General features: G+C 38.9%; 1 protein-coding gene and 1 long non-coding RNA gene across 3 annotated transcripts in view; one reads left to right on the top strand and one right to left on the bottom strand.

The window, feature by feature from the left end:
• The window catches only part of PARVA (parvin alpha), a 117,792-nt gene that overhangs the window by 54,458 nt on the left and 40,108 nt on the right, over positions 1-23,226 (top strand). For both annotated transcript variants that reach the window (XM_042452824.1, XM_042452834.1), the window contains exons 2-4: positions 20,864-20,953; positions 21,067-21,137; positions 23,124-23,226. In XM_042452824.1, coding sequence (XP_042308758.1) covers positions 20,864-20,953; positions 21,067-21,137; positions 23,124-23,226 — 264 coding nt within the window. The remainder of the gene's footprint in view (positions 1-20,863; positions 20,954-21,066; positions 21,138-23,123) is intronic.
• On the bottom strand, positions 101-23,129 carry LOC121922898. The gene is made up of 4 exons (XR_006102250.1): positions 23,043-23,129; positions 20,136-20,191; positions 16,425-16,458; positions 101-241 (listed from the first exon to the last, which is right to left on the bottom strand). It is a non-coding gene; the product is annotated as an uncharacterized LOC121922898 (long non-coding RNA).

The following is a 23,226-nucleotide window of genomic DNA, read 5'->3' on the forward strand; positions in this document are numbered from 1 at the left end:
CAGGAGATTCACTTGAGTTATGCTTCTGGGTAAACTGTAGTTACCTGGTTTGCTTGCTTGATAACCTAACCTTCATTGTCTACTTGCTCAAGTAGTAAAGTCAAATGGTTGTAATGCAATCAACATGTTTATTAATTCAAAACCCACAGTTGTTTTGTGTTGAGTTGCTTCTGTGGTGACAGTGTCACATTCATTCTCTGTGCTTCTTCAAGATGTGTCATTCTCGCCAATAGTCCTCTGTCTTGTGTAGAAAAGAAAAAGAAAGTAGTTATGCTGGGGAGAACTTCATACTCAATCTAGAGCATATTATCAAAGGCAATGAAGTAGAGTGGTTCTAGCAGTTTCCATTAAAAGAAAAATTGCCTGAGTACTTAAAAAAAAGCTTACTTATTTGTAAAGTAAAAAAATTATGATGCTAAATATGTGTCATTAGTTTATGCATATAAATTGGAGCCAGGCTAGTTCTAATGTAATCAGCACTTTGAAGAAGATCTATTAGTAATTAAATTGGAAAACATATGATGTTAGGTAAAAAAGCATTTTCTCCACACTGCTATCTGGATTTTCTCATAGCCTAGATAATTTATCCTATTAACATCAAACATGCAGGTAACTTTAGAATCCTGCATCTGCATTATTTCTAGGAAGGCATGATATAATTAGAAATGACAGTAATTGGCATTACATGGTTTAATTAAATTTCCTCCTCTATGAACAAAACCTTTTAACCAACCATTCCAGTGCTATTTCTGTATTTTTTTCTGTTATGTGACTAAATATGTTATGTGGTAGATATGGTATTTATCCATTTTCACAAATTAAGCTATTAGTATTATGTTGCCTCTAGATCGTTTCTTTAAATGATGGGCAGAACCACCTGAGAGAGACAGAGTTCCCACCCTTCTTGCTAAATTTTCTGTTTTCACTAAGCTGAAAATTGCAGAGTTGAGAAAATCTGTGAAAGATGATAAGAACACATTTTAAAGTGATGCTGTGAATCTTTTTGCTCAAGAGAATACTAGCCATGATATATTAGTAAGTGAAACTGATAAACAACATCTTATGTTTGTTGTCACCCGCCTCAATCCAATACAGGGTGAAGTGGGATGCTGAAAGAAACATATAAAATAAATAATTTGCAATGGCTATGTCCAAATTTCCACTGGCACCAATAATTTGTCCACCTGAAAACCAGTTTTGGAGGGTTTATCAGGGAACATGGGCTGTAGTGAGTACAGCAGTCAATCCCCTTCAGTTTCACTAGATCCTACTGTTTTGCTGACAGAATACCACTGTTGGATCATACCCTATATAAATAATTGTATGAGAAGCAAGATTTGGATTTTATAAATTTGAAAGTACAGTGGGCCCTTAGTATCCACTGGGGTTTGGCGAAACATCAGGAAGAAACTCTTCTAGAACATGGCCACATAGCCCGAAAAACCCACAAAAATCTATGGATGCTGGCCATGAAAGCCTTCAACTTCACAAAATTGAGGTTTGCTTTTTGAAATGTGTGTGTGTGTGTTAAATATTTTCAAGCCATGGATGCTTGAATTGTGGATAGAAAGGACCAAGGAACAGTAGTCAGCCAGCTCATCCATATAGGTAAACTAGGCAGCCACCTAGGGTGGCAAAATTAAGGGGCGGCACAGTGGCTTTTTGTTGGTATGCTTTTTTGTGTAATTAATATTAAAGTGAAAACTCATTACAACAAGCAATGTAAAAGCAAGCTACCACATGACGGTTTCTTTGTACAATGGCCAAAACATAAATGTGCACCCCCTTGTGTCCTTGGAACCTCAAGGTCCATAGTTTAGTAGATAACCTAAGCCCTACATACAAGTCCAGTGCAGAAGTATAATGAAATAGTTCTGCATTGGACCCTAGAGGAGAAATATTTTGGCACCCCCCTGTCGCCCCTCATTATTTTCACCCCTTGATTTCTGCTGTTTCATTTGTTACAGCTAAACATGACATAAAACTCAGGTTCCAATCTCTCATCATAGTATTGAGAATTAGTCAAAAAGCCAATTAGGTTTTTATAAGGTTAAAGATTTTTTATTGCTGTGACATTAAAGCAACAAAGTTTTGGTCTTTTTAATTATAATTTGAGATCTGTTTTTTAATTACTTTTATTGCTTTTAAGTTTAATATTTCTCCCTAGGGTGGCCAAATACCTAGAGCCGGCCCTGACAGTAGTTACAGAAATTCTCAGTCATCCTATTAAGTTTAAAATTTTGTAACTTGAATAGTTAATCCTTACTATACAATGCAGAACTATTTCATTATACTTGTGCATTGGACTTGTATGTAGGGCTTAGGTTATCTACTAAACAACCTATCAAAAATGGACTGCATGTGAAGGGTATGCAATACAAACAGAATTTTCTCATGCTGCTTTTGACTTTGGATTGTCCATGGAGAAAGAGTGCAGCTATCCCATTGGGATACTCATTTTGGATCTGCATCAAAGATCTGACCACATCATCTTTGTGGTTGTTATTGCCTTCAGGTTGACTCCAATTTATGGCAACCCTGTCATACAGTTTTCTTAGCAAGACTCATTCAAAAGAAGTTTGCCATTGCCTTTCTCTTAGGCCAAGAGAGTGTGACTAGCTCAAAGTCACTGAGTAGAGGTTTGAACCCTGGTATGCCTGTGTCCTAGTCCAACACTCAAACCATTACACCACACTGGCTCTCTGTGTCATCCTATGGAAAAGACAAGTGAAAAGAATCAAAAATATTATAGTGTAGTTATAATATAAAAATTAAATATGAATTTAGTGCATTTCTGGTAAAGTTCTTGCTTTGCCATTATTGGAGTCTTGACTGGTCCAGCCTACAGCTTCGTATATTTCTGCCTTTGGCCTTGCAAAACAGTGTTATAAAAACACAATTTTACCAGAGATGCCTTTGATGTTAGTAATAGGAGGGTGTAACTCATTGGGCTATTTCTCCCTGGTTAGAATTCCCACTGCCCTCCCCTAAGACTAAAAACACAAAAACTAAAAGGCCTCCATTTACACTAGTGAGTTTTCTCTTCGGTTGTGTAGAAGCAGTAATATATGGGTCATGGAGACTTAATGCCAAACCATAACCTTGCAGTTATCCCTTCCTTCCTACATAACCATATTATGACAATATCTTTCATTTATTTCATTCTATTTTATCCAGCATGGATTCTTGAGAAAGGCAGCTGAGTCTTTTCACCATCATCTAATCTTGAGGTAGTAAGAGGAGGAAGTGGAAGAACAATAAGGAGAGACATAATCTTTGTAATATGATGGCCACAGTCTGTACACATGGTTGTTGCATTCTGAGGCTTTTGTTTTTCAGAGAACATTACATGTGTCCTATTTATTCCATGGGCAAAGTGATGGTGAAGAAGTGGAAGTGCAAGAGTGAAAGAGGAAGAGAAAGGGGTGGAGGAAGGTGAAACCAGGTGATAGGTGGGTAGATTATGATGTTACCATTCAAATGTCTGGTCAAGTAGACTTGAATAGACAGTGAAAGAGGGGTTGAAGGGAAGGGGTAGTTTACCCAGCATCCCTCAATGATGGCTTAATATCTGCTTTGTAAGCTATTACACACATACACAGATGCTGCTGCTGTTGTTTAAATTATGTTGGACTTCATAAAACCTAATAGCCTAAGAATTCTGTAAGCCAGTTGGATAAAGGAGCTTGCACTGTATGTCAAACATTCAGCTTTCCAGAATGAAATTTGCCAAGATGGGAATGGCAAACTTAGTTTGTTCTGCAGATGGTCTATGAGTCTCATGTGGCATCATATTAAATTATATAGGCAGGCAGGCAGGCAGGCAGTTGTACGATGCATTGAGCTGAGAGTTGCAATGTGCATTGTGTATTCTATTGAGAAGCGGACTTGAAAGCACAAGAGTGCTACGTAGGGCAGCAAGAAGGAAGGCTTTAAATTAGTGGGCTTTTTAGTTCGCTGATAAAATGAGGGCTTGGATAGTGTACAATGGGATGTGGAGCCTTTTGCCCCAAAGGTAAGGGATGCTACAGCCCTTCCTAATGTGTCTTTCTTTGTTTTGGTTTTTTCTTTTTGCTGTGTAGATTACTGTGACTCTAGCTGATTTAACTGTCTTAAGCATTCAGGTGTTTCACAAATGATGTTGGCTTTTGATTGTTGTATTTTAATTTTTTTTAGCAAAGTTGTTTTTACATAGCCTTACTTAGCTGCCACATTCCGGTCATATAGTTTCAGTAGATCTATAAATATATGTTTTGCTAATAGATGCCGTACTAAGGAATCGATTATTTTCCCATTTGAGGTTTGTGACACTCAGATCAGCAGTATCTGAACTGCAAAAAACACAATATGAACTTTTAAAAAAATTTTCATAGTTTTGTGCTTTGGTGTAACAAAACCTGTCTTCATCTTTTCATTTTAGAACCTTTTTATTGTGGGAAGAAATATTCACTCACAACTATATTCCTATGTATACAGAGAAATTCCTTTCCATTTCTTTGTATTCTAAGTATGTTTATTCACATTTCCTAAAATGACTGTCAAGGAGAATAGGTGGTTATATTCGGGGAACTTTATACAACATAATTCTCTTGTGAAAGAAAATTATACTGTATAAACTGCCATTTGCAAATTCATTTTTGTGGTATCCAGAACAGGTTAATATTCTTAACATTAAACTGCTTGGTGGGGTATGGTTTCCTTGAGGTTTTCTGCACTCCTGTGAAACTATATGGATAGTCATTCATATCAGAATTATATATTAATCACAGTGAGTTGGATCCAGAATTCCCATGGGCAGAAGTCCACTTTTAGGATGTTCCTACTGAGGGAAGTGTGGTGATTTCTGCCACTTCTCTTTTTCCTTCCAACACCCATTCATCCTGGAAAGCTAGTGGGTTTGGCGATTCTCTGGAACAGGAAACTGCACTTGGACTGTAGAGGGAAAGGGGGAATTAGTGAAATATGTCTGTCCCCATTTCCTTGTTAGAGCTTCTGCTGAATCTCAGTCCCTTCCCCAAATGGAAGAAGTCTTGTCATTTGTAAAAGAACAACTGTGGGTCCAGCTGAGTATATTGGAGAGTGAAAAGTAATGTATGATGAAGTGAAGCATATATGATTTAATTCCCTATGTTTGTGAGTTCAAATGCCACCAAAATCAGAGGACTAGCAATTAGTGTGTGCAAGACTTTATGTTGTAGGTTGTTGTTGTGTGCCTTGAAGTTCTGACTTACACTGTAAAGTGAACCTCTCAGTGGCTGAGTGTGTGTGACTTGTCTAAGTGGGTTTCCATGGTCAAGTGGGGATTTGATCCTTTGTCTCCAGAGTTGCAGTCCAATGCTCAAACCACTATGCCACGCTAGTAACTGAAGACAATTTTGTATGTGCTTGTGTGAATGGTTTGTGCGGTGTTGTCTTTCTCACTGGCTAGTGGCCAGTACTCACAAATTTTTCTCCTTTACTCTCATTTCAAACAACTAGAAATTTGGCTGAATTTTATTATTCCCACTCTGACTTGACATACCTTTTATTCTCTTTAGGTTTAGAAATGCTGACACTTCTGTCCCATGAATTTTCAACTCTAACATTCTGCAAAAGAATCAAGGGGTTTTGAAATAAACATATTTTATATGGGTGAAGGAAAATATGAAAAGATACTGCATGTTATGCGGCAAATTAAAGCTTTTTTCCTGTAGCAAAGCTTCTGCTGAATGTCAGCCCCTTCTATAAATGCAAGGAGCCCTTTTATGTACTTGAGAGGAACTCTGGATCCAAGTGCGAGTTCAGGCTAAAGATATTCTTGTGGGTAAACCTCAGGCATCTATTCTCAGTGAGCCTACCTATCTATATGGTTCAGCGATGTGTGTGTGTGTGTGTGTGTGTGTGTGTGTATCGGGGAGGGATTTTATAGATGGGCCTGAATGTTCTGAAAGTGATTCTACTGCCTGGACTCTGATGCCCTGCAGTTTCCCAAATCCAGGCAGCCTAATTAGCAATTTATTTTAATTAGGCAAATCATTCTCCTTCCACCAGTTACTTACCAGTTGCTTTGTATCTGTTCTGGCAACAATCTCAAGAAGTTAAAGAAGGATCAAAGAAACAATCTTGCAGCGTGATTGTTTATTTGCTCATGCTTTCTTATCAGAAATTGGGAAAGCTAGTTTGAGAGAAATGCAGCCAGCTGCTCTGTCCTGGAGTCTCTGATTCTGTCACTCCATCAGTACATGGCTCCGCATATGCTTAGTTAATATGCAGCTACGTATTGTAAATATGAAAGGCCCTTGTTTTTTCTGCCAACTCTTGAACCCTGACAGCTGGGTAGTTAAAAACAACAACTAACTTTCCCTTAATATGGAGAAAGGAAGGGGAAGAGCGAACTACATCCAAAGAAGTGGGTTTATATCCACGGAAACTCATGCAAAAAGAAAAATCAGTTAGTCTTAAATGTGATACCGCATTCCTTTTTTTCCTTCCTTCCTTCCTTCCTTCCTTCCTTCGCTGCAAGAAACTAAGATAGCTATTTCTTTGAAAACTATCACTTTCCCTTAATGTATAGGGTTTAGGCTTCATTAGGAGGGGGGAAATGGAGGCCATTGGCAGTAAGACTTATTTGGAATGTCCTTTATATGTTCATCCCCACTGGCTTCCGTGAAAGTTGTTCTAAGTGAGATGGATTGCATTGGAGACATTAAATAACTGCATCTTTAATATAAGGATAGAATTTTATTCTTACATTCAGCCCTAATTTATTCTAGAAGTAAGGCTCTGTGCATCAACAATTAGAGCCTGATAGAATCAAGGTATCTAATGGATCAGTTCATAAATTGTGTGAACCCCAGGCAGCAGTGTGCCAAAACCCTTGCCAATAATAGATCACACTACCTCCCTGTCTCCCTTCAGTTTGCAATACTTAATCATGCTATTTATTTTTCAGTTTAGTTTTGGTTTTTTTTGGGGGGGGGGGGGTTAAAGGCAGATAGAATGCAGAAAGAATAACAAAGAAATAGAAAGGGGGAAGCTGTATATTTTAATGCATTACAGTATTTCTTTAATTTTTAGCTAAATTCAATTGCTCTGTCTTTCACTCCCCCCTGAAAATGGGATTGTGCCATAGTGTAGTCTAGTTTAAGAGATATGAGGGGAAATGCAGCCAGCTGCTGATGACTGTTGCAACTCTTATCACTACTTGTACTGACTGAGCAATTGAGTTGAATAAACAATCTCTCCCCCCACCCTGCCACCCAATTATTTTCTGTGCCTCCATGATCCAGATCACACCCTCATCACACACCGCGAGAGAGAGACACCTTTTGCAGCCTAGGCATATTGAAAGTGAACACTTTGAGCTTTGGCCCAGAGTTGAATATACTCAGTGAAGGTATGGGGGGGGGGGGGGGGGGGTCAATAAATAAAAGTGGTTTGAGTGAAGACTCTGGAGACCAGGGTTCGAATCCTAGCTCAGCCATGTAAATCCACTGGGTGACCTTGGGCAAGTCACACTTTCTCAGCCTCAAGGACGGCAATGGCAAGCCAACTCTTTAAAAAATTGCCAAGAAGAACGCCATCATAGGATCACAACAAGTAAGAAATGACATGAAGGCACACAACAACCACAAGAAGTAAACATTCATTTCTGTATTGATAAATAAATCTGTGCTATTCCTTGGATCTGATTTTGAACAGGTTCTGTTGTGAATGGGGGGGAAAACATGCAGAAGGAAACTGTGGCAGGAATAGGTATGGATAGAGCTCAGTTTATTTCAAAATGTCTGTGAACTTGAAAGCTCTTGACATCTCAAAGCTTCCTTTCAAAGTTGTCCTGTCCACTTGAATGCCTCCAATTATCTTTTGAGCCCAGGTACTCTGGTGGCAGTTGAGTCACTTTCTAAAGGCTTTTCTCCCACAGTGGCAGGTGGTGGCTTCAGTATCAGTGAGGCAGTGAATCTGTTTTGGGTTTGAGTGTGAACTTTAAAGGTGCTATCCAAAGTGATTAAAGCTATGCCTAACTAGTTTCAGCATCTTGGAATGGATTCATTACCCCATTGCCATCAGAGGCACCAGGGACCCATTGAAGAGCCCTTTGGTCATAATACCACCATGGTACTGCAGGCCATTTTTATGGTTCATAGGTTGTTGAACCTTGAAACACTTCCAGCCTTTGAGATCTCCAGTCTTAACAATCTTAAAAGCAAGGATATAACAGTTGGCCCTCTGTTCACAGATATTGCATCTACAGGTTCTATCATCCACAGACTGAAAATTAATTTTTTTAAAAAAATAAAAAAAAGACCTTGATTTTTGTAATTTTATAGAAGTAACACCATTTTTACTATACCATTGCACAGTATATAATGGGACTTGAGCATCCATGGATTTTGGTATTGGGGTGGGATAGGGGTCATGGAACCAAAGTCCAGCAAATACCAAGGGCCTGCCCTACTGTATATGCACAGAAATAGAAAAAGGACTTAATCCCTATGAAAGAAGTGTGGTGGTCCAAGATGAAGGAATTAGCAGAGATGACAAGATTTTGGAAAGACTGGAAATTGTTAATTCACTTTTTGAAAAACATGGAGGGTGATTTGATGATTGTTGGTTTTATTAATAAGAGTTAAATATGTAGATGATGTGTAATATGGTGAAGATAAAAAGGAGTGGAATTTATAATGAAATGTACCTGCAGAAGAGATAGTTGGAAGTAATCATTTTCTGTTCTACTGAGTTTTGTTACTTGTAGCTTGGTGTTTTTTTTTTTTTTTTTTGTAATTTGTTTTGTAGATTTTGTGATTTGTAGCTGTGATTTGTGCTATTTATGTTATTCATTTCTTATTCCCTGTAGTTTTTACTTAACAAAAATAATGTTTATAAGATGCACATCTGCACTTTAGTAACTACATTCTGAAGAATACGGTGTTAAAAATTTTGGGAGTGCAATCAGGACAAAGTTCTTTTCACTATTTCATTCCTGTGTGAAGAAATGATGTTTGTTTTTCATCCCATCCTCCCTCTTGAGAGAGAATGGGATATATTGAAGGTATAATTCAGTCATAGTGGTGCTGTGCTGAGAACTGAGTCAGTTTGTCCCTGAAATCTAACCACAGAAATAATTAGATAGTGAACATCCTTTGGTTATGGTTGTCTTTTGATCAACAACTTTGTAATATTTATTGGTTCCCTTTAACAGGACAGAGGAAAAAAGTAATAGTTTAGCCAGATGGCAGTAAATACTTCTCCATGGAACAAATTTAGGCAATTGAGAAAAGTTCAAGGCATTAGGCCTTTAATTTATATTATGCAGAAAGCAATTAGATTGTGTAGTTTTGTCTTCCTTCCCTTTTGTTATGTTTTATTTAAGAGAAAAATGAGACAGCCATTTAAAAAGTGTACTTTTTAGAAGGTGTACTAATGCATCACCATCAGATTGATGCATGTTGTTTGCATATTCACTTTTACAAGTGGTTGGCTTGGAGTCAGCAGTTAATGGATTAGGGACAGTACTCTGCCACAGATGGTTTCCTGAAAAACATTTTCAATTGTAAACATATCTGTGCTTGGTTTAGGTTCTCCATCTACCTAATTTATTACATCTTTTGAGAACGAATGAGTACGTATTGCCTAACAATGTAAGGTTTACATTCTGAAGATACTGTTTTGAATAAGTACCTCATAAAAGACCATCTGCATTGTTGCAAATATATATTTGTGGATTTTATGATGTCAATATTTAATTTTGAATCACACATTTAAACATTTAACTGTAGTTCCATCATTTCATTACTTCTCTTAGAAAAAGGTCTCCTGTGCATATGACACAACTGTTGTGTTTTGATGAAGTATTTAATCAAGATAATACAGTGGGCCCTTGATGTCTGCTGGGATTTGGTTCCAGGAACCATGGATGCTCAAGTCCCATTATATACCATGGCATAGTAAAATGGTGGCCCTTATATAAAATGGCAATATAAAAGCTTGCTTTTTGGAATTAAAAAAACCAAAAAAATCAAGCCATTAGTGGTTGAATCAGTGGATGTAGCGCACAAACTGTATATCTGTAATATGTTAAATTAAGCTCAATAAATGTGAATTAATATGGTGATTAAATATGGGTATCATTTTTACATGGTTATTTTCATTTTTACAAGGTCCACAGAATTTCTGAAACTGAAGCCAGAGTTGCCACAGAATTTCCATTTGATATTCCTGGTGGTAGGAACCAAGATTAAGAGAATAGAAAAGAATATTCTGTTTTAGAATTGTTTTTGATCTGCAGTACTCAGCACTGATTGGTCAACAGGGCTGCTGAAAGTTGTGGTTCAGTACTATCTGGCAGGCCACACAGTTCCCAGTACTGTTCTGTATTATTAGCTCATATTTTGTTACTAAGTGCATTTAGTTATTATTATTATATTTATTCCCCCCCCCCGCTGTTTTCCCAGAACTTGGACTCAGAGCAGCTTCACAACATTAAAAAACAGTACAATTAAAAACATAGAAAAATACATTAAAAAGGAATTAAATTATTACAACATTAAAACAGATAGTTATTAAAAGAATAAAACACATTTTAAAAGATAAAACTATATATATAAAAAACTATCAATTTTTTAAAAAATGGAACCTATCATTTCTCTGGGTTTTACATCATATCAGACTGCATCTACAGATAGAAAGGGCTCCCTACATCAAACATCTACCCAAACAACTAGGACAATAAGAAATGGAATGGAAGGGCTGCTCTTACTCATCCTGCCCCACCTCTTTCCAAGTTGTCCTGAGTAAATCTACAATGTCTAAAGGAATCCAAAGCATCTCTTCTTATACAGTCACCTTTCAATGGTACCATGTCTCAAAGTTTTTTGTATGTTGCCTTGGTGAGGGCATAGCTCTTCAAAGGAGCTTTAATAGATTTGAAATAAAAATGAAATTGACACTTCAAGTACATATTAGACCCAAGGTATTGTTCTTACATTGTTGCTTCTATTGTAATGCTATATGTGCTAAGGAAAGCAGCAAGTAAGTAATACACTAAAATTGCTTTTATTTAACAATTTAAAGAAACCTTGAAGGAAGGACAGGTAATCATAGTAAGGCTTCTTAAGTTTTATCAGAGTAGCCGATACCACTCTTCAGTTTCTTTTTCTTTCTCATGACCAAGACAGACACTTCAGTAATCTGTTTCTGTGCATCTAGGGAATTTTTGTCTTTCTAGGTTCTCCTTTTGGCCACTAGAAATCCATATTCTGTGACAGCTATGTGTGCTGCTGTATAATAATTACTGGAATGGGGTAAACACTCCCAGTTACTACATGCAGAAAAGAAAGGGAAGACAGAGTATACAGATATTTTAACTGGAATATCTACTCAACTATAAATTGACTTCACGTATAAGTCAAGGACAGATTTTGGGGCCAAAATTATGGATTTTGATATGACCCGTGGATAATTTGAGGGTAATACTTAGGGGCATGCAACAAAGGATCTAAAAGATGAAGATGGTGCCTCTTTGACAAGATCAAGGTGGCTTACATAATTAAAAATCATATAATAAAATAAAATAAATCCCACTATCCCCTCCCTCCTTAAAGCAAATCAAAATAATAATTAAAACATAACAATAACTGTAATAAAATACAGTTAAAATTATTAGAAATCACAATAAGAACAGGACATCATGGGGTAGTCATTAGGATAGTCCATATCAGTGGGGGCGACTGAGTTAGTCATTCAGAGAAGGCCTGTAGGAAGAGATCCGTCTTGACAGCCTTATTAAAGCCATTAAGGTTGGTAATATGTTGGATTTCCTCCGACAAACCATTCCATAATTTGGGAGTGGCAGATTAAAAGGCCCTCTGGGTAACTTCAGCTAGCCTAGTCTTTTTTGGCTATTGTAAATTTTTCTCAGAGGACCTAAGTGCATGGGGCGAATTATATGGAAGAAGGCAATCCCGCAAATAGGCTGGACCCAAGTCATGAAGAGGTTTAAAGGTCATCACCAACACGTTGTACTGTGCCCGGAAACTAATAGGCACCCAGTGAAGTGATCTTAAAATGGGTGTTATATGATCACCTCTAGATCTCCCGGTGACTAGTATGGCTGCCATATTTTGGACTAATTGAAGTTTCCAAACTAGGCACTACTCCATCACTTAGCCTTGTTCTCAAGACTCTGTGTCAGCACAGACACATAAAACATACAGTAGCATGAAGCACAGCCTCAAGAGCCAGCATTTGAACCATGTGATAGAGATTAGAAATCCTATATTCTCCTCCCTTCCTTCCTTTTCTTTCTGCCTTCCTTCATCACCATTTACAATGCATATGAAATTATAAAGTAGATATTGTTTATGTCATGCCTTGAGGGAACAACTACTTGAGGGAACCCCCATACAATCCTTCCCACACACTCAGGTCCTCTGGGAGGAACCTACTACAGCCGAAGAAAACCAGGCTGGTGGCGACTTCCCAGAGGACCTTTTCAGCCACCGCTCCAAAAATATGGAACGACCTGCTGGAGGAGATCCACCAAATTACATCTCTCTCTGGCTTTGCTTCGCGAACGAAGATTCAGGAAGGACTCATCCCACACTTTGTACAAGCGTGTTGGTGACTAAAAAGGCCAATCCGGGACAAACAGGTCCGGTTGCAGAAAGCACAGCAGAAAGTCTCCTTGGGTGATGTTTCCGGGTTGTGGTTCTTTCTGCGTTGTCGTTTCTCTTCGAGACTCGTTCTGTGTGAGTTTTCGAAAAAGGCTGCAGCATCGTGGATAGTGCGTCTCCATGCCTCCCGATGCGAGGCCAGGGCAGACCATTGTTGGTGATCAATTTAGCCAAGCCTGAGATGTTGTTTCAGGGAGTCTTTGTATCTCTTCTTTGGGGTGCCCCTCTTACGCTGACCCGTGGCGAGTTCACCATAGAATACTATTTTTGAGAGGCGATGGTCCTTCATCCTAGAAACGTATCCTGCCCAGTACAGCTGTGTCCTCAATAGCATGGCCTCAATGCTGGTGATCCCTGCTTGCTCAAGGACAGCAACATTCGTCACATAGTCAGTCCAGTGTATATTTAGAATTGTGCATAAACAGCGCTGATGAAAGCATTCAAAGAGTCGTAGGTGTTGGCGATAGGTGACCCATGTTTCAGACCCATAAAGGAGAATAGACAGTACAATGGCTCTATACACACTGATTTTTGTGCTTCGCCTCAAGTGTTTGTTACTCCAGACTCTTTTGTGAAGCCTTCCGAATGCACTATATGCCTTTGTGATCGATTTCTTTATCAATCTTGGCGTCTGAGGAGATGATGCTTCCCAGGTAGGTGAACTGCTGGACGGACTTAAGCACAGATGTGCCTACAGTGATGTGGGGATGGTAGTGTTCTTCCCGAGGTGCCGGCTGGTAGAAAACTTCCGTTTTCTTCAGACTGACTTCCAGTCCAAAGAGCTCTGCAGCTGTTGCAAAGCAGGATGTTAGGTGCTGCAGAGCTGCTTCTGTATGGGCAACGAGGGCAGCATCGTCAGCAAAAAGCAGCTCACGGACTAGATAGTTTAGAGTCTTAGTGCGGGCCCTCAGGCGGCTTAAGTTAAACAGGCTACCATCAGTACAGTAGCGTATATAAATGCTGTCTTCTTCTTTGAGATCTGCCATAGCCCTTTGGAGCATCATGCTGAAGAAGATTGTAAATAGAGTTGGAGTGAGAACACAACCTTGTTTCACACCGTTTGTTATTAGAAAGGGCTCCGAGAGAGCGTCGCCATATCTGACTTGACCTTGCTGGCCTTCATGTAGCAGGATGATCATTTGGAGGAATTTGGGGGGGCATCCTAGTCGTTCCAGGATCTGCCACAGACCTTTTCTACTCACAGTGTCGAAGGCTTTGGTGAGGTCGACAAAAGTTACATAGAGTCCTTTGTGCTGCTCTCTACATTTCTTTTGCAGTTGTCTAAGGGCAAATACCATGTCTGTAGTGCTCCTATTAGCTCTAAAACCACATTGGCTTTCAGCAGTAATCTGTTCAGCAGTATCCTTGCAAGGATTTTTCCAGCGATGGAGAGCAGTGTTATACCTCGATAGTTTGAGCAATCCAATTTTGGTCCTTTTTTCTTGTACAGGGTGATGATGACTGCATCTCGGAGATCTGATGGCAGTTCACCTTTTCCCAGCAATTCACAAGTTGCTTGTGGAGTTTAGCATGGAGTACATGACTTCCATGTTTCCAAGCTTCAGGTGGAATTCCATCAATCCCGGCAGCTTTGCCATTTTTCATCTGCTGTATGGCCTTAACGGTTTCTTCCAAAGTGGGAGCTATGTCCAATTCCTTCTTCATTGGTTGTTGTGTCATATGTTGAATAGCTGAGTCTTGGACTACTCGGTTGGCACTAAAGAGGCTTTGGAAATGTTCAGCCTATCGGTTCAGAATGGAAGCTTTATCTGTTATTAGTGTTTGACCATCTGTACTGTATAGGGAGCTTTGGATCTGATATGCAGGTCCAAACACTGCTTTAAGAGCTTCATAAAATCCTCTGGAGTCACCCAGATCAACACAACATTGTGTCTTTTCTGCTAATTTCATCCACCACTTGTTCTGAATGTCTTGGAGTTTTTGTTGGAGTTGACTACATGTGAGGCGAAAGGCTGCTTTTTTGGCATGGCAGGATGGCTGGGCGAGGTGTGCCTGGTGAGCAGCTCTCTTCTTTGCCAACAGCTCCTGGATCTCTTGGTTGTTTTCATCAAACCAGTCTTGGTTTTTCTTGAGGGAGAACCGTAAGGATTCTTCCACAGATTGCAGGATGCTGTTTTTGATATGTTGCCAAAGCACTGTAGGAGAAGAGTCTACAGGATGGTCTTCATGTTTTGTTTGCAAATTTGCCTGGAAGTTGTCTCTTATGGCAGCTTGTTGAAGATTGTTGACTTGGAGTCTCCTCTTTAGGATGCCACCCCTCTTAGGTTTCAACTGAAAATGAAGATTTAGTTTGCATCTTACGAGGCGATGATCTGTTTGACATTCTGCACTGGGCATCACTCGGGTATGTCGGACATCACAAATATTTATCTGGTGCACTAGGATATAGTCAATGAGGTGCCAGTGTTTGGATCGGGGATGCATCCAGGTTGTCTTCAGGCTATCTTTCTGCTGAAAGATGGTGTTTGTAATAGTCAGCTGCTGTTCTGCACAAAACTCTAGAGGCCATTAAAAAGGCAATAAAGACGGATCTCTTCTGGTGAGCCTTCCCAGACTAACTTCCAAAATGAGAACCTGAACTGCTTGCCTACCCACTGTCTCTCCCTATGACCACTCGTGTAAATATTTTTCCATGCTCCTAATTTTAGCTGCATTGTCTATGCAACTGGGTGTAATGTGTGATACTGCTACTGTTATTATATAGTATGATGTTTTATTTGTATTTTAGCAGGAGGGAGGGCTAGGGGATTGGGATTATGTTACTACTATTTTTAAATGTTATATTGGACTGTTGTTACCCGCCTAGATCCTCAAAATGGAAAGGCGGGATATAAATAAATAATAATAATAATAATAATAATAATAATAATAATAATTATTATTATTATTATTATTATTATTATGCCACAGATGTCACCCAGCATCAGCCTTGTAAAGTCTAGTTACTGTTAGTATAGTGAGTTACCACGAATGCATTAAACCTAATGTAACAATTCCATGCTATGCAGTTTTACTGTTAAACATGGGGCTATTTTTCCTGTGAAACAGAGACAGGATCCTTCTTTGTGCCTGAGTTGTATGAAGGGATTCCATGGGTATAAACAAGCTTCTCAGATGCATAGAGATAACAGGTCTACACAACTGCACTCACACCACTGCATTTCTTCCCCAGCCCCAATATCTTCAAGAAGCCTATATACATAGACTTCCATTCAAGCAATGGCCCTGATCATGCAGCTCTCTAGTTCATGGGAAAGCCTATAAACAGAAGTGTGCAAATCATAGGACTAAATCCTGTTAATAATCTTGACTGGAGTAGAGCTATTCAATCAGTGGGATTTCCATATTTGTTCACTTATCATTCAACAGTTAATTTAATGGGTCTACTCCAGTTGGGAGTAACTAACATGATGTAAGCCATAGGCTCCACCTATGCTAAATTCCATGTTGAATCTGCAGATATCAGTGGCCATTGCCAGTGGTGTATCGCCACTGATCCTTTGTACACATGGAGAGCTTTACATGATGGATGCTTGAAGGAGGTTTGTGTAACTGTAAAAGGGTTTGCATGTGATATTTACTTTGAACTGAATAGAGTGGTTGGCATATGCAAGTACAGTAACTTGATTAGCATGAAAGATAGTGTGTGTGTGTGTGTGTACACCGTATTTTCCGGCATATAAGATGACTGGGCGTATAAGACAACCCCCAACTTTTCCAGTTAAAATATAGAGTTTGGGATATACTCACCGTATAAGACTACCCCTTTTCCAACGCACACCAGCTAAAAAAATTAAAAACATCAGATTTGATTTCAATATGGTAATTTTAATTCAAATGCTTATGACATGCAGGTACTTAGCAAGAAAACTTGTTGTATGCAAAGCCTGCTTGGATTGGTCACCTCGCCCTGCCTGCCCAGCCCTCCCTGCCTCCAAGACTATCAGAGCGGTATTGCAAACACAGATCTTTTTTTCATACCCTGGGCGTCCCGGATGCCTGCAGCTTGCTCCACCCTTCAGTTATATATGCGACAACTGCAGATTCTCCAATCTGGCTTGGAGGTTTCAGCACCTGCCCTATAAGATGACACCTGGCGTATAAGACGACCCTCGACTTTTGAGAAGATTTTCCTGGGTTAAAAAGTAGTCTTATATGCCAGAAAATACAGTGTGTGTGCGTGCGCGTGTATACACACACACATATGAGAATAGTATTACTTCCTCTATTACCTAACCCTAACTAGAAAACCCAGCAAGAATGGGAGAGTTACAACAATATAGAGAACTGGATGGATTGCAGATTAACTTCAGAAAGCCAGAGGGACTAAGCATAGATCTTGCCCTAGAAACTTGGAATCCTTTTCATGTCTTGATAAGATTAATATTGGCCCCAAAACGCATTCAATATTTTGGGGTTCAGATCCCAAAATTAATTTACAGTAACAAAACACTATACAGGTATTAAAAAGTTTAAAATCTTTTAAATCATAAATTAAATCAGAAATACTCAGAAACAGTATAAACTAAATCTATATTGTTTAGAATACATTGCAGCTATTTAAAAGATTGTTTTAAATAAGTAAAGCTATAACTCTAAATGTTATTTTGAAATGGAATCCAATTGAATTGTCTGATGACTAATGAAAAACTGGCAGAAATATTCAATAGATTTTTCTTTTTTTTCCTTTCTTAAAGTGTAGCCAAAGATTTTAAGTAGGGTTAGGGATTTCTGAAGTATTTAAAGTTATTGTTGTTGTTGTATGCTTTCAAGTTGTTTTCGATTTATGACATTCCTCTAATGAGATTTTCTTGGCAAGATTTGTATTCCTCTGAGACTGAAACATTGTGACTTGCCCAAGGTAACTCAGTGGATTTCCATGGCTAACAGAGGATTCGAACCCTGGGCTCCAGATTCATAGTCCAGTGCTCAAACCACTGCATGACACTGTGTTCCAATTGAGAAAATTATTTTTCAACAATAACAAGAGTGATAAAATTTGGGATTAATCTAATTGAAAATCCTGACCTAATTTACTTTTAATAGATTAAAACCCAGTACAAGTGAATGATACCACGATTCTATTCTCGAAAAAGCTATAATAATGTAGAAGAGTACAGCATAACCTAATTATGCCTCAGCCATCATCCTTAATCCCTTTATTTATTCTTTGTTTTTCCACAGGCATACAAAAGTTCAGTTTCAAGGCTGCAAGGGAGTTGGGTTGTAGACTTTTCTTGACTTTAGTTTTTTGTGGGTTTTTTGGGCTATGTGGCCATGTTCTTGAAAAGTTTCTTCCTGACATTTCGCCAGCATCTGTGGCTGGCATCTTCACAGAACATGGCCACATAGCCCGAAAAACCCACAAAAAAATGCTGACTTCACATTTTCTTGACTTTTTTCCTTGTAATAAAAACTTGAGCAAACAGCAGTTAGAACAAATGGTACCAGATAGCCCAAGAGTATGTTTTTGCATCTGTCAATTTTTTCACTTTAAAAATAACCAGGCAATTATTAAATAGGCAAAAATCAGTTTGTATCTCTTTGAAACACTAATACAATTGGATGGTACATGGTCTTGGTGGGGCATGTCTTTGCTATATACAATATAATACATAAACACAGGACAGACTGCCCAAAAAGGGTGGCCTGCCAGTGGCCTTTTTCTCTCTTGAGGGATGCCACAGCCATCAAATCATGCGGTGTCCATCCAGAGGAAAAAGAACCCGGAAAAAGGGGGTTCTTTTTGTGCTGCCAGGCGGACGTAATGAGTGCACCAATGGCACATTCATTATGTAAGCGATGCGCGGTGATGTGCGGACACCGCATGTCACTTATGTCACAATGGCAGTGCCCGTATTGACAGGATGCCACCATTATAGCACTGCCGTGCCATGCTAGGGTTACGGACCATGCGGTTGCCGCTTGGTCCCTAACCCTAAAATTGGCACCAGCACGACATAAAAGGGCGGTTTGTACCACGCCTGAGTTTACTAATCTTCAGCTGCACAGCAATTTTCAGCTACACAGTTTGGGAACACAATGGGAGCAGGACTTCAGTTATCTCTTTACATATAATTACTGGTGTCAAACATGGAAAATAGGTCCCTTTAAATCCATATGTGCACATATCTGTAGTTAGTGTTGGAGGATTTGCAGACTAAAAGGAAACTATTGGCTGGTGTAGTGAGATTGCCCAATAATTCTGACTTCTGTGAGCAGTTTTTCATAACATAGATAAAATTATACACCAAGAAATATGGCCAACACCAAACCTTGCATTATTATTTTTTCCGAATTTGAATGATCAGTTACTATGTAATGACATAATATAATAATATAATGTAATAATGTGAAGTCGAAGGCTTTCATGGCCAGCATCCATAGTTTTTTGTGGGGTTTTCAGGCTGTTTGGTCATGTTCTTGAAGAGTTTCTTCCTGAAGTTTTGCCAGCATCTGTGGTTGGCATCTTCAGAAAATGCTGGCATAGAAGAGTGGGATATATTTGTGTGTGCTGTGTGACCCTGGGTAGGGAGGAGTGATTTCCATGTTAATCTGTATATTGTTCTGTTGAATGGCAAGGCTTCAGGGTGGGAGGATATGCAAAGAGGATTAGTATCTATTTAATAAGTGATCATTGTCTGCTGGGAAAACAGCTGACCCTGGGTGGTTCTCATTTACATTTTGCTGGGTCTTGATTTTTGTGTTTTTCAGGACTGGTAGCCAAACTTTGCTAACTTTAAGAGTTTGTTCTTTCCTGTTCAAGTTGTCTTGATGTTTGTGGATTTCAGTGGCTTCCCTGTGCATTCTGACCTGATAGCTGTTGGCATGGTCCAGAATTTCAGTATTTTCAAATAGCATTTTATGCCCGGGACATGTTCTGCTACTGCTGATCTTTCTGGCTGACCCAGTCTGCAGAACTGCATGTTCTTTGATTTGTGTTTGAACTCTGTGTTTGGTGGTCCCTATGTAGACTTATCTGCAGCTTCATGGTATGCAGTAAACTCCTGTGGCTGTGACAGGGTCTCTCCTGTTCTTTGCTGAGCACAGCATTTGCTGAATTTTCTTGGTTTGTTTGTTAAACCATTTGGAGGTTGTGTTTCCTCACCAGTTTCCCTCTTCTGTCTGCGACTCCTTTGATGTATGGTAAAAAATATCTTCCCTTTGGGCAGCTGCTTGTCTTCATTACTCTGGGTTTTTCTGGGTCTGTCAACCCTTCTGATGTCTGAGCTGGAATAACCATTAGCCTGTAGAGCTCGGTCTAGGTGCTTCAATTCATCTTCCAAGAAGTTGGGTTCACAGATTCATTTTGCCCAGACTACCAGTGTTAACATGGAACTTCCATGCCAGCATTCTCTGAAGATGCCAGCCACAAATGCTGACAAAACGTCAGGAATAAACTCTTCTAGAACATGGCTATATAGCGTGTAAAACTCAAAAAAATATATAATTACTACTTACTGTTAGACAAGTTATCCATATGTTGGAATGGACCCCAAAAAATCTAGGATATGGTTCTGTCAGAAAAATTAACATTTTAATTCTGTGATCTATATGGAGATTCAGAGATTTATAGAAAGACACAGATACATCAAGAAATGTAGTCTCTTTTGATTAGTTGTATGAATGAAAACACAAACTGGAGCTGACAGGATCCAATTACAGTTAGCCCTCCGTTTTTGCAAAGGATCCATTCCGGACCCCCCCCCCCATGAAAACGGAGACTTGCACATATTCAAGCCTCATAAGCTTGAATGGGGCACACCCCCATCTGCATGGCCTCGGTGTGTGTGCCCGGTGCATGTGCCATTGGAAATAGCAGAGGTTGCCCCTTCGCAGATATTTAAGGGTGCGGATCCCAGGTCTGCGAGTTAGAAGGGTGACTGTATACACAATCATATATGAGATGATTCATTTAATTGAACCAGATATAATTCTAAGCAATTCCCCCTTCCTTATTTTCATAATGCATGAATGCTTGCATTTTTAATGTGTGAGTGTGTATATGTATTGTTTACATCATGCTATCAAATTTCTTAAAACTAGTGAAACAAAAACCAAATAAACACAGATTTCATTCTAGAAAATGTGGAATTAAGGTTTTAAGGCCATGTCCTTATGGCTGCTGAAAATGATAGCAAGAAAAAATAAGGCAAATTTCACATAATTATTTTCTTTCTTTCCCTCAGTGTCTGAACTACAAGAAGAAGGAATAAATGCCATTAACTTGCCACTCAGCCCAATTCCTTTTGAACTAGATCCTGAAGATACTATGCTAGGTAATGTTAAATATTATTTAGCCTTAACTTAGATGATTGATGTAAACCAAATCTCACCAGCAATTTATCTTTGTGATGAGTACCTTTTTTTCTCTCCCCACATTTTCCTGAAGAGGAGAATGAAGTTCGAACAATGATAGATCCCAATTCAAGAAGTGACCCGAAACTACAGGAGCTGATTAAGGTAATTATATCAAGATTTTAATGCTCTTCTGTTAAAACAAAACAATTTTGTGCTACCAGTTCTATTTTCAGTTTTCTGTTGGCATTTAAGTACAGTGGACCAGATTCATCCTATTTTAACACCATCAGCTTTCACACATCCTTTTCTCCTTGCAATGTCCTATCTTCTAGAAAAATTAAGCTACATACCCTAGACTTCTTAAGGCAAAATTGCTTTGAAGACCACAAGCTTGATGCAGAACAATCCCTACTGTGCTTTTTTAGTATTTCAGATTGGGTTAGAGCATTTACTTATTTATTTAAATATTGTACATCCTGCTGTTTTTCTCTGTCGGAAGCTAGCGTAAGCAAGTGTACATAAAATACTGACAACAATGGAATAATTCAGACTTGCATCAGAAATGTTTCAGATGACAGAAGAACAAATTATGTTTTTCAGAGCTTAATCAGCACTCACTGAAAGCTGGTGAACTTTGCTGCTGCTAACAGAATTGAAATTGTATTGTCTGTGTTTTACCACCCTTTGTCACCAGTCCCCCCATGGCCAAGAAGGGGAGTGTCTGCATTGAAATCCCTACAGATTTTGCCTCAGATATCTCTTCTGTTGTCAGTTGAGATGGCTCAACTGACAACAGAAGATACATCTGAGGCAAAAGCTAGGCCTGATTATGTTAGGCCTCTAACGTAGTCATTTTTCAGTCTGAAACACACAGCAGAAATAATCCAGTTTGAGACTGCTTTAATTGCCCTGGCTCCATGCTAGGGAATTCTGGGAACTGAAGTTTTGTGAGACGTTGAACATTCTCTATCTGTGGTGCCACAATAAACTAAAATTCCAGGATTCCCTAGCACTGAGCCAGGGCAGTTAAAGTGGTCTTAGACTGGGTTATGTTTGCTGTGTGGATTCATTATGGGATTTATTCTGGATGTTCTTTAAAACATCATGTGAATTAACTCTTCACTGTAACTTATTGTTAACAGTGTTTCAGTCCTATTGACTTCATTTGGAGTTAAGTCCCTTTAACTGTGTTTTAGATTGCAAATTTACATTGTAAATTCATTCTGTAACTTGTGATATATAACTAAATAACATAAACTGAGTTTGCTAGGCTGTTAATAACAGAGTCTCTTGGAAGCTTTTTATTCATAGGATTTCTGTAGGTTCATTTTACACAGCATAGAACAGCAGCAGACTGTAAGCTATTTCTGTGTCCTACCTCCTCTTACACACATGTCGAGGGATGTTTTTGAAAACATTGCATCTGGACAGATCTGTACACTCGTCCCTCCACGTTCACTGGGGTTAGGGGCATAGGACCCCATGAATGTGGAAAAACCACAAATAACAAAAACACTATGTTTTTACCTGAGAGAACACCTCTCTAGGAATCTCTGGGTCTTCCAATGCAACTCTGGTCAACATCTGCCAGACATTGACCATAGAATTGCGCTGGAGGAGCTATAAATGCCTATCGGAGTGTTCTTTCTATGAATCTCTAGGTCCTTCAGTGCAACTTTTGGTTAAAGTTGACCATAGAGTTGCACTGGAGGAGCTAAATATTCCTAGAGAGAACATGTTAATAAAATCCATGAATAATCAAATCCGCAAAAGTCAAATTTGCAAATGTGGAGGGACCAATATACTTTTAAGTTGCTCTTCTTTCTCCTGCTCAGTCAAGACAGGTTTTTCTTCTTCAAAGCAAGACAAACATGTATGAGACTTCTCTTCCCTGCTCAGGCAAGCAGAGGCCTACTACAGATTGGTCACTCTACTTTATCTGAACATGGTGAGATAGAGCAAATCAGTCTATCCTAATATACCATGCAGGGCATGCAAACTAATACCTTTAATACCTCTGTTTTTTATGACTTTGTATAAATATTCAGTACACCTTTGATAACTTACTTTATTTACTGTTGTCTCTGGTGTCGTAGATTCTTGTGAATGTAAATATGTAGAACTGATAAATCTTTGTCTCTCACTCAGGTGCTAATTGACTGGATTAATGATGTGCTAGTGGGAGAAAGAATCATTGTAAAAGACCTAGCTGAAGACCTGTATGATGGACAAGTACTGCAGAAACTCTTTG

The sequence above is a fragment of the Sceloporus undulatus genome, chromosome 1 (assembly GCF_019175285.1).
Source record: "Sceloporus undulatus isolate JIND9_A2432 ecotype Alabama chromosome 1, SceUnd_v1.1, whole genome shotgun sequence".
In the NCBI taxonomy this organism is placed as follows: domain Eukaryota; kingdom Metazoa; phylum Chordata; class Lepidosauria; order Squamata; family Phrynosomatidae; genus Sceloporus; species Sceloporus undulatus.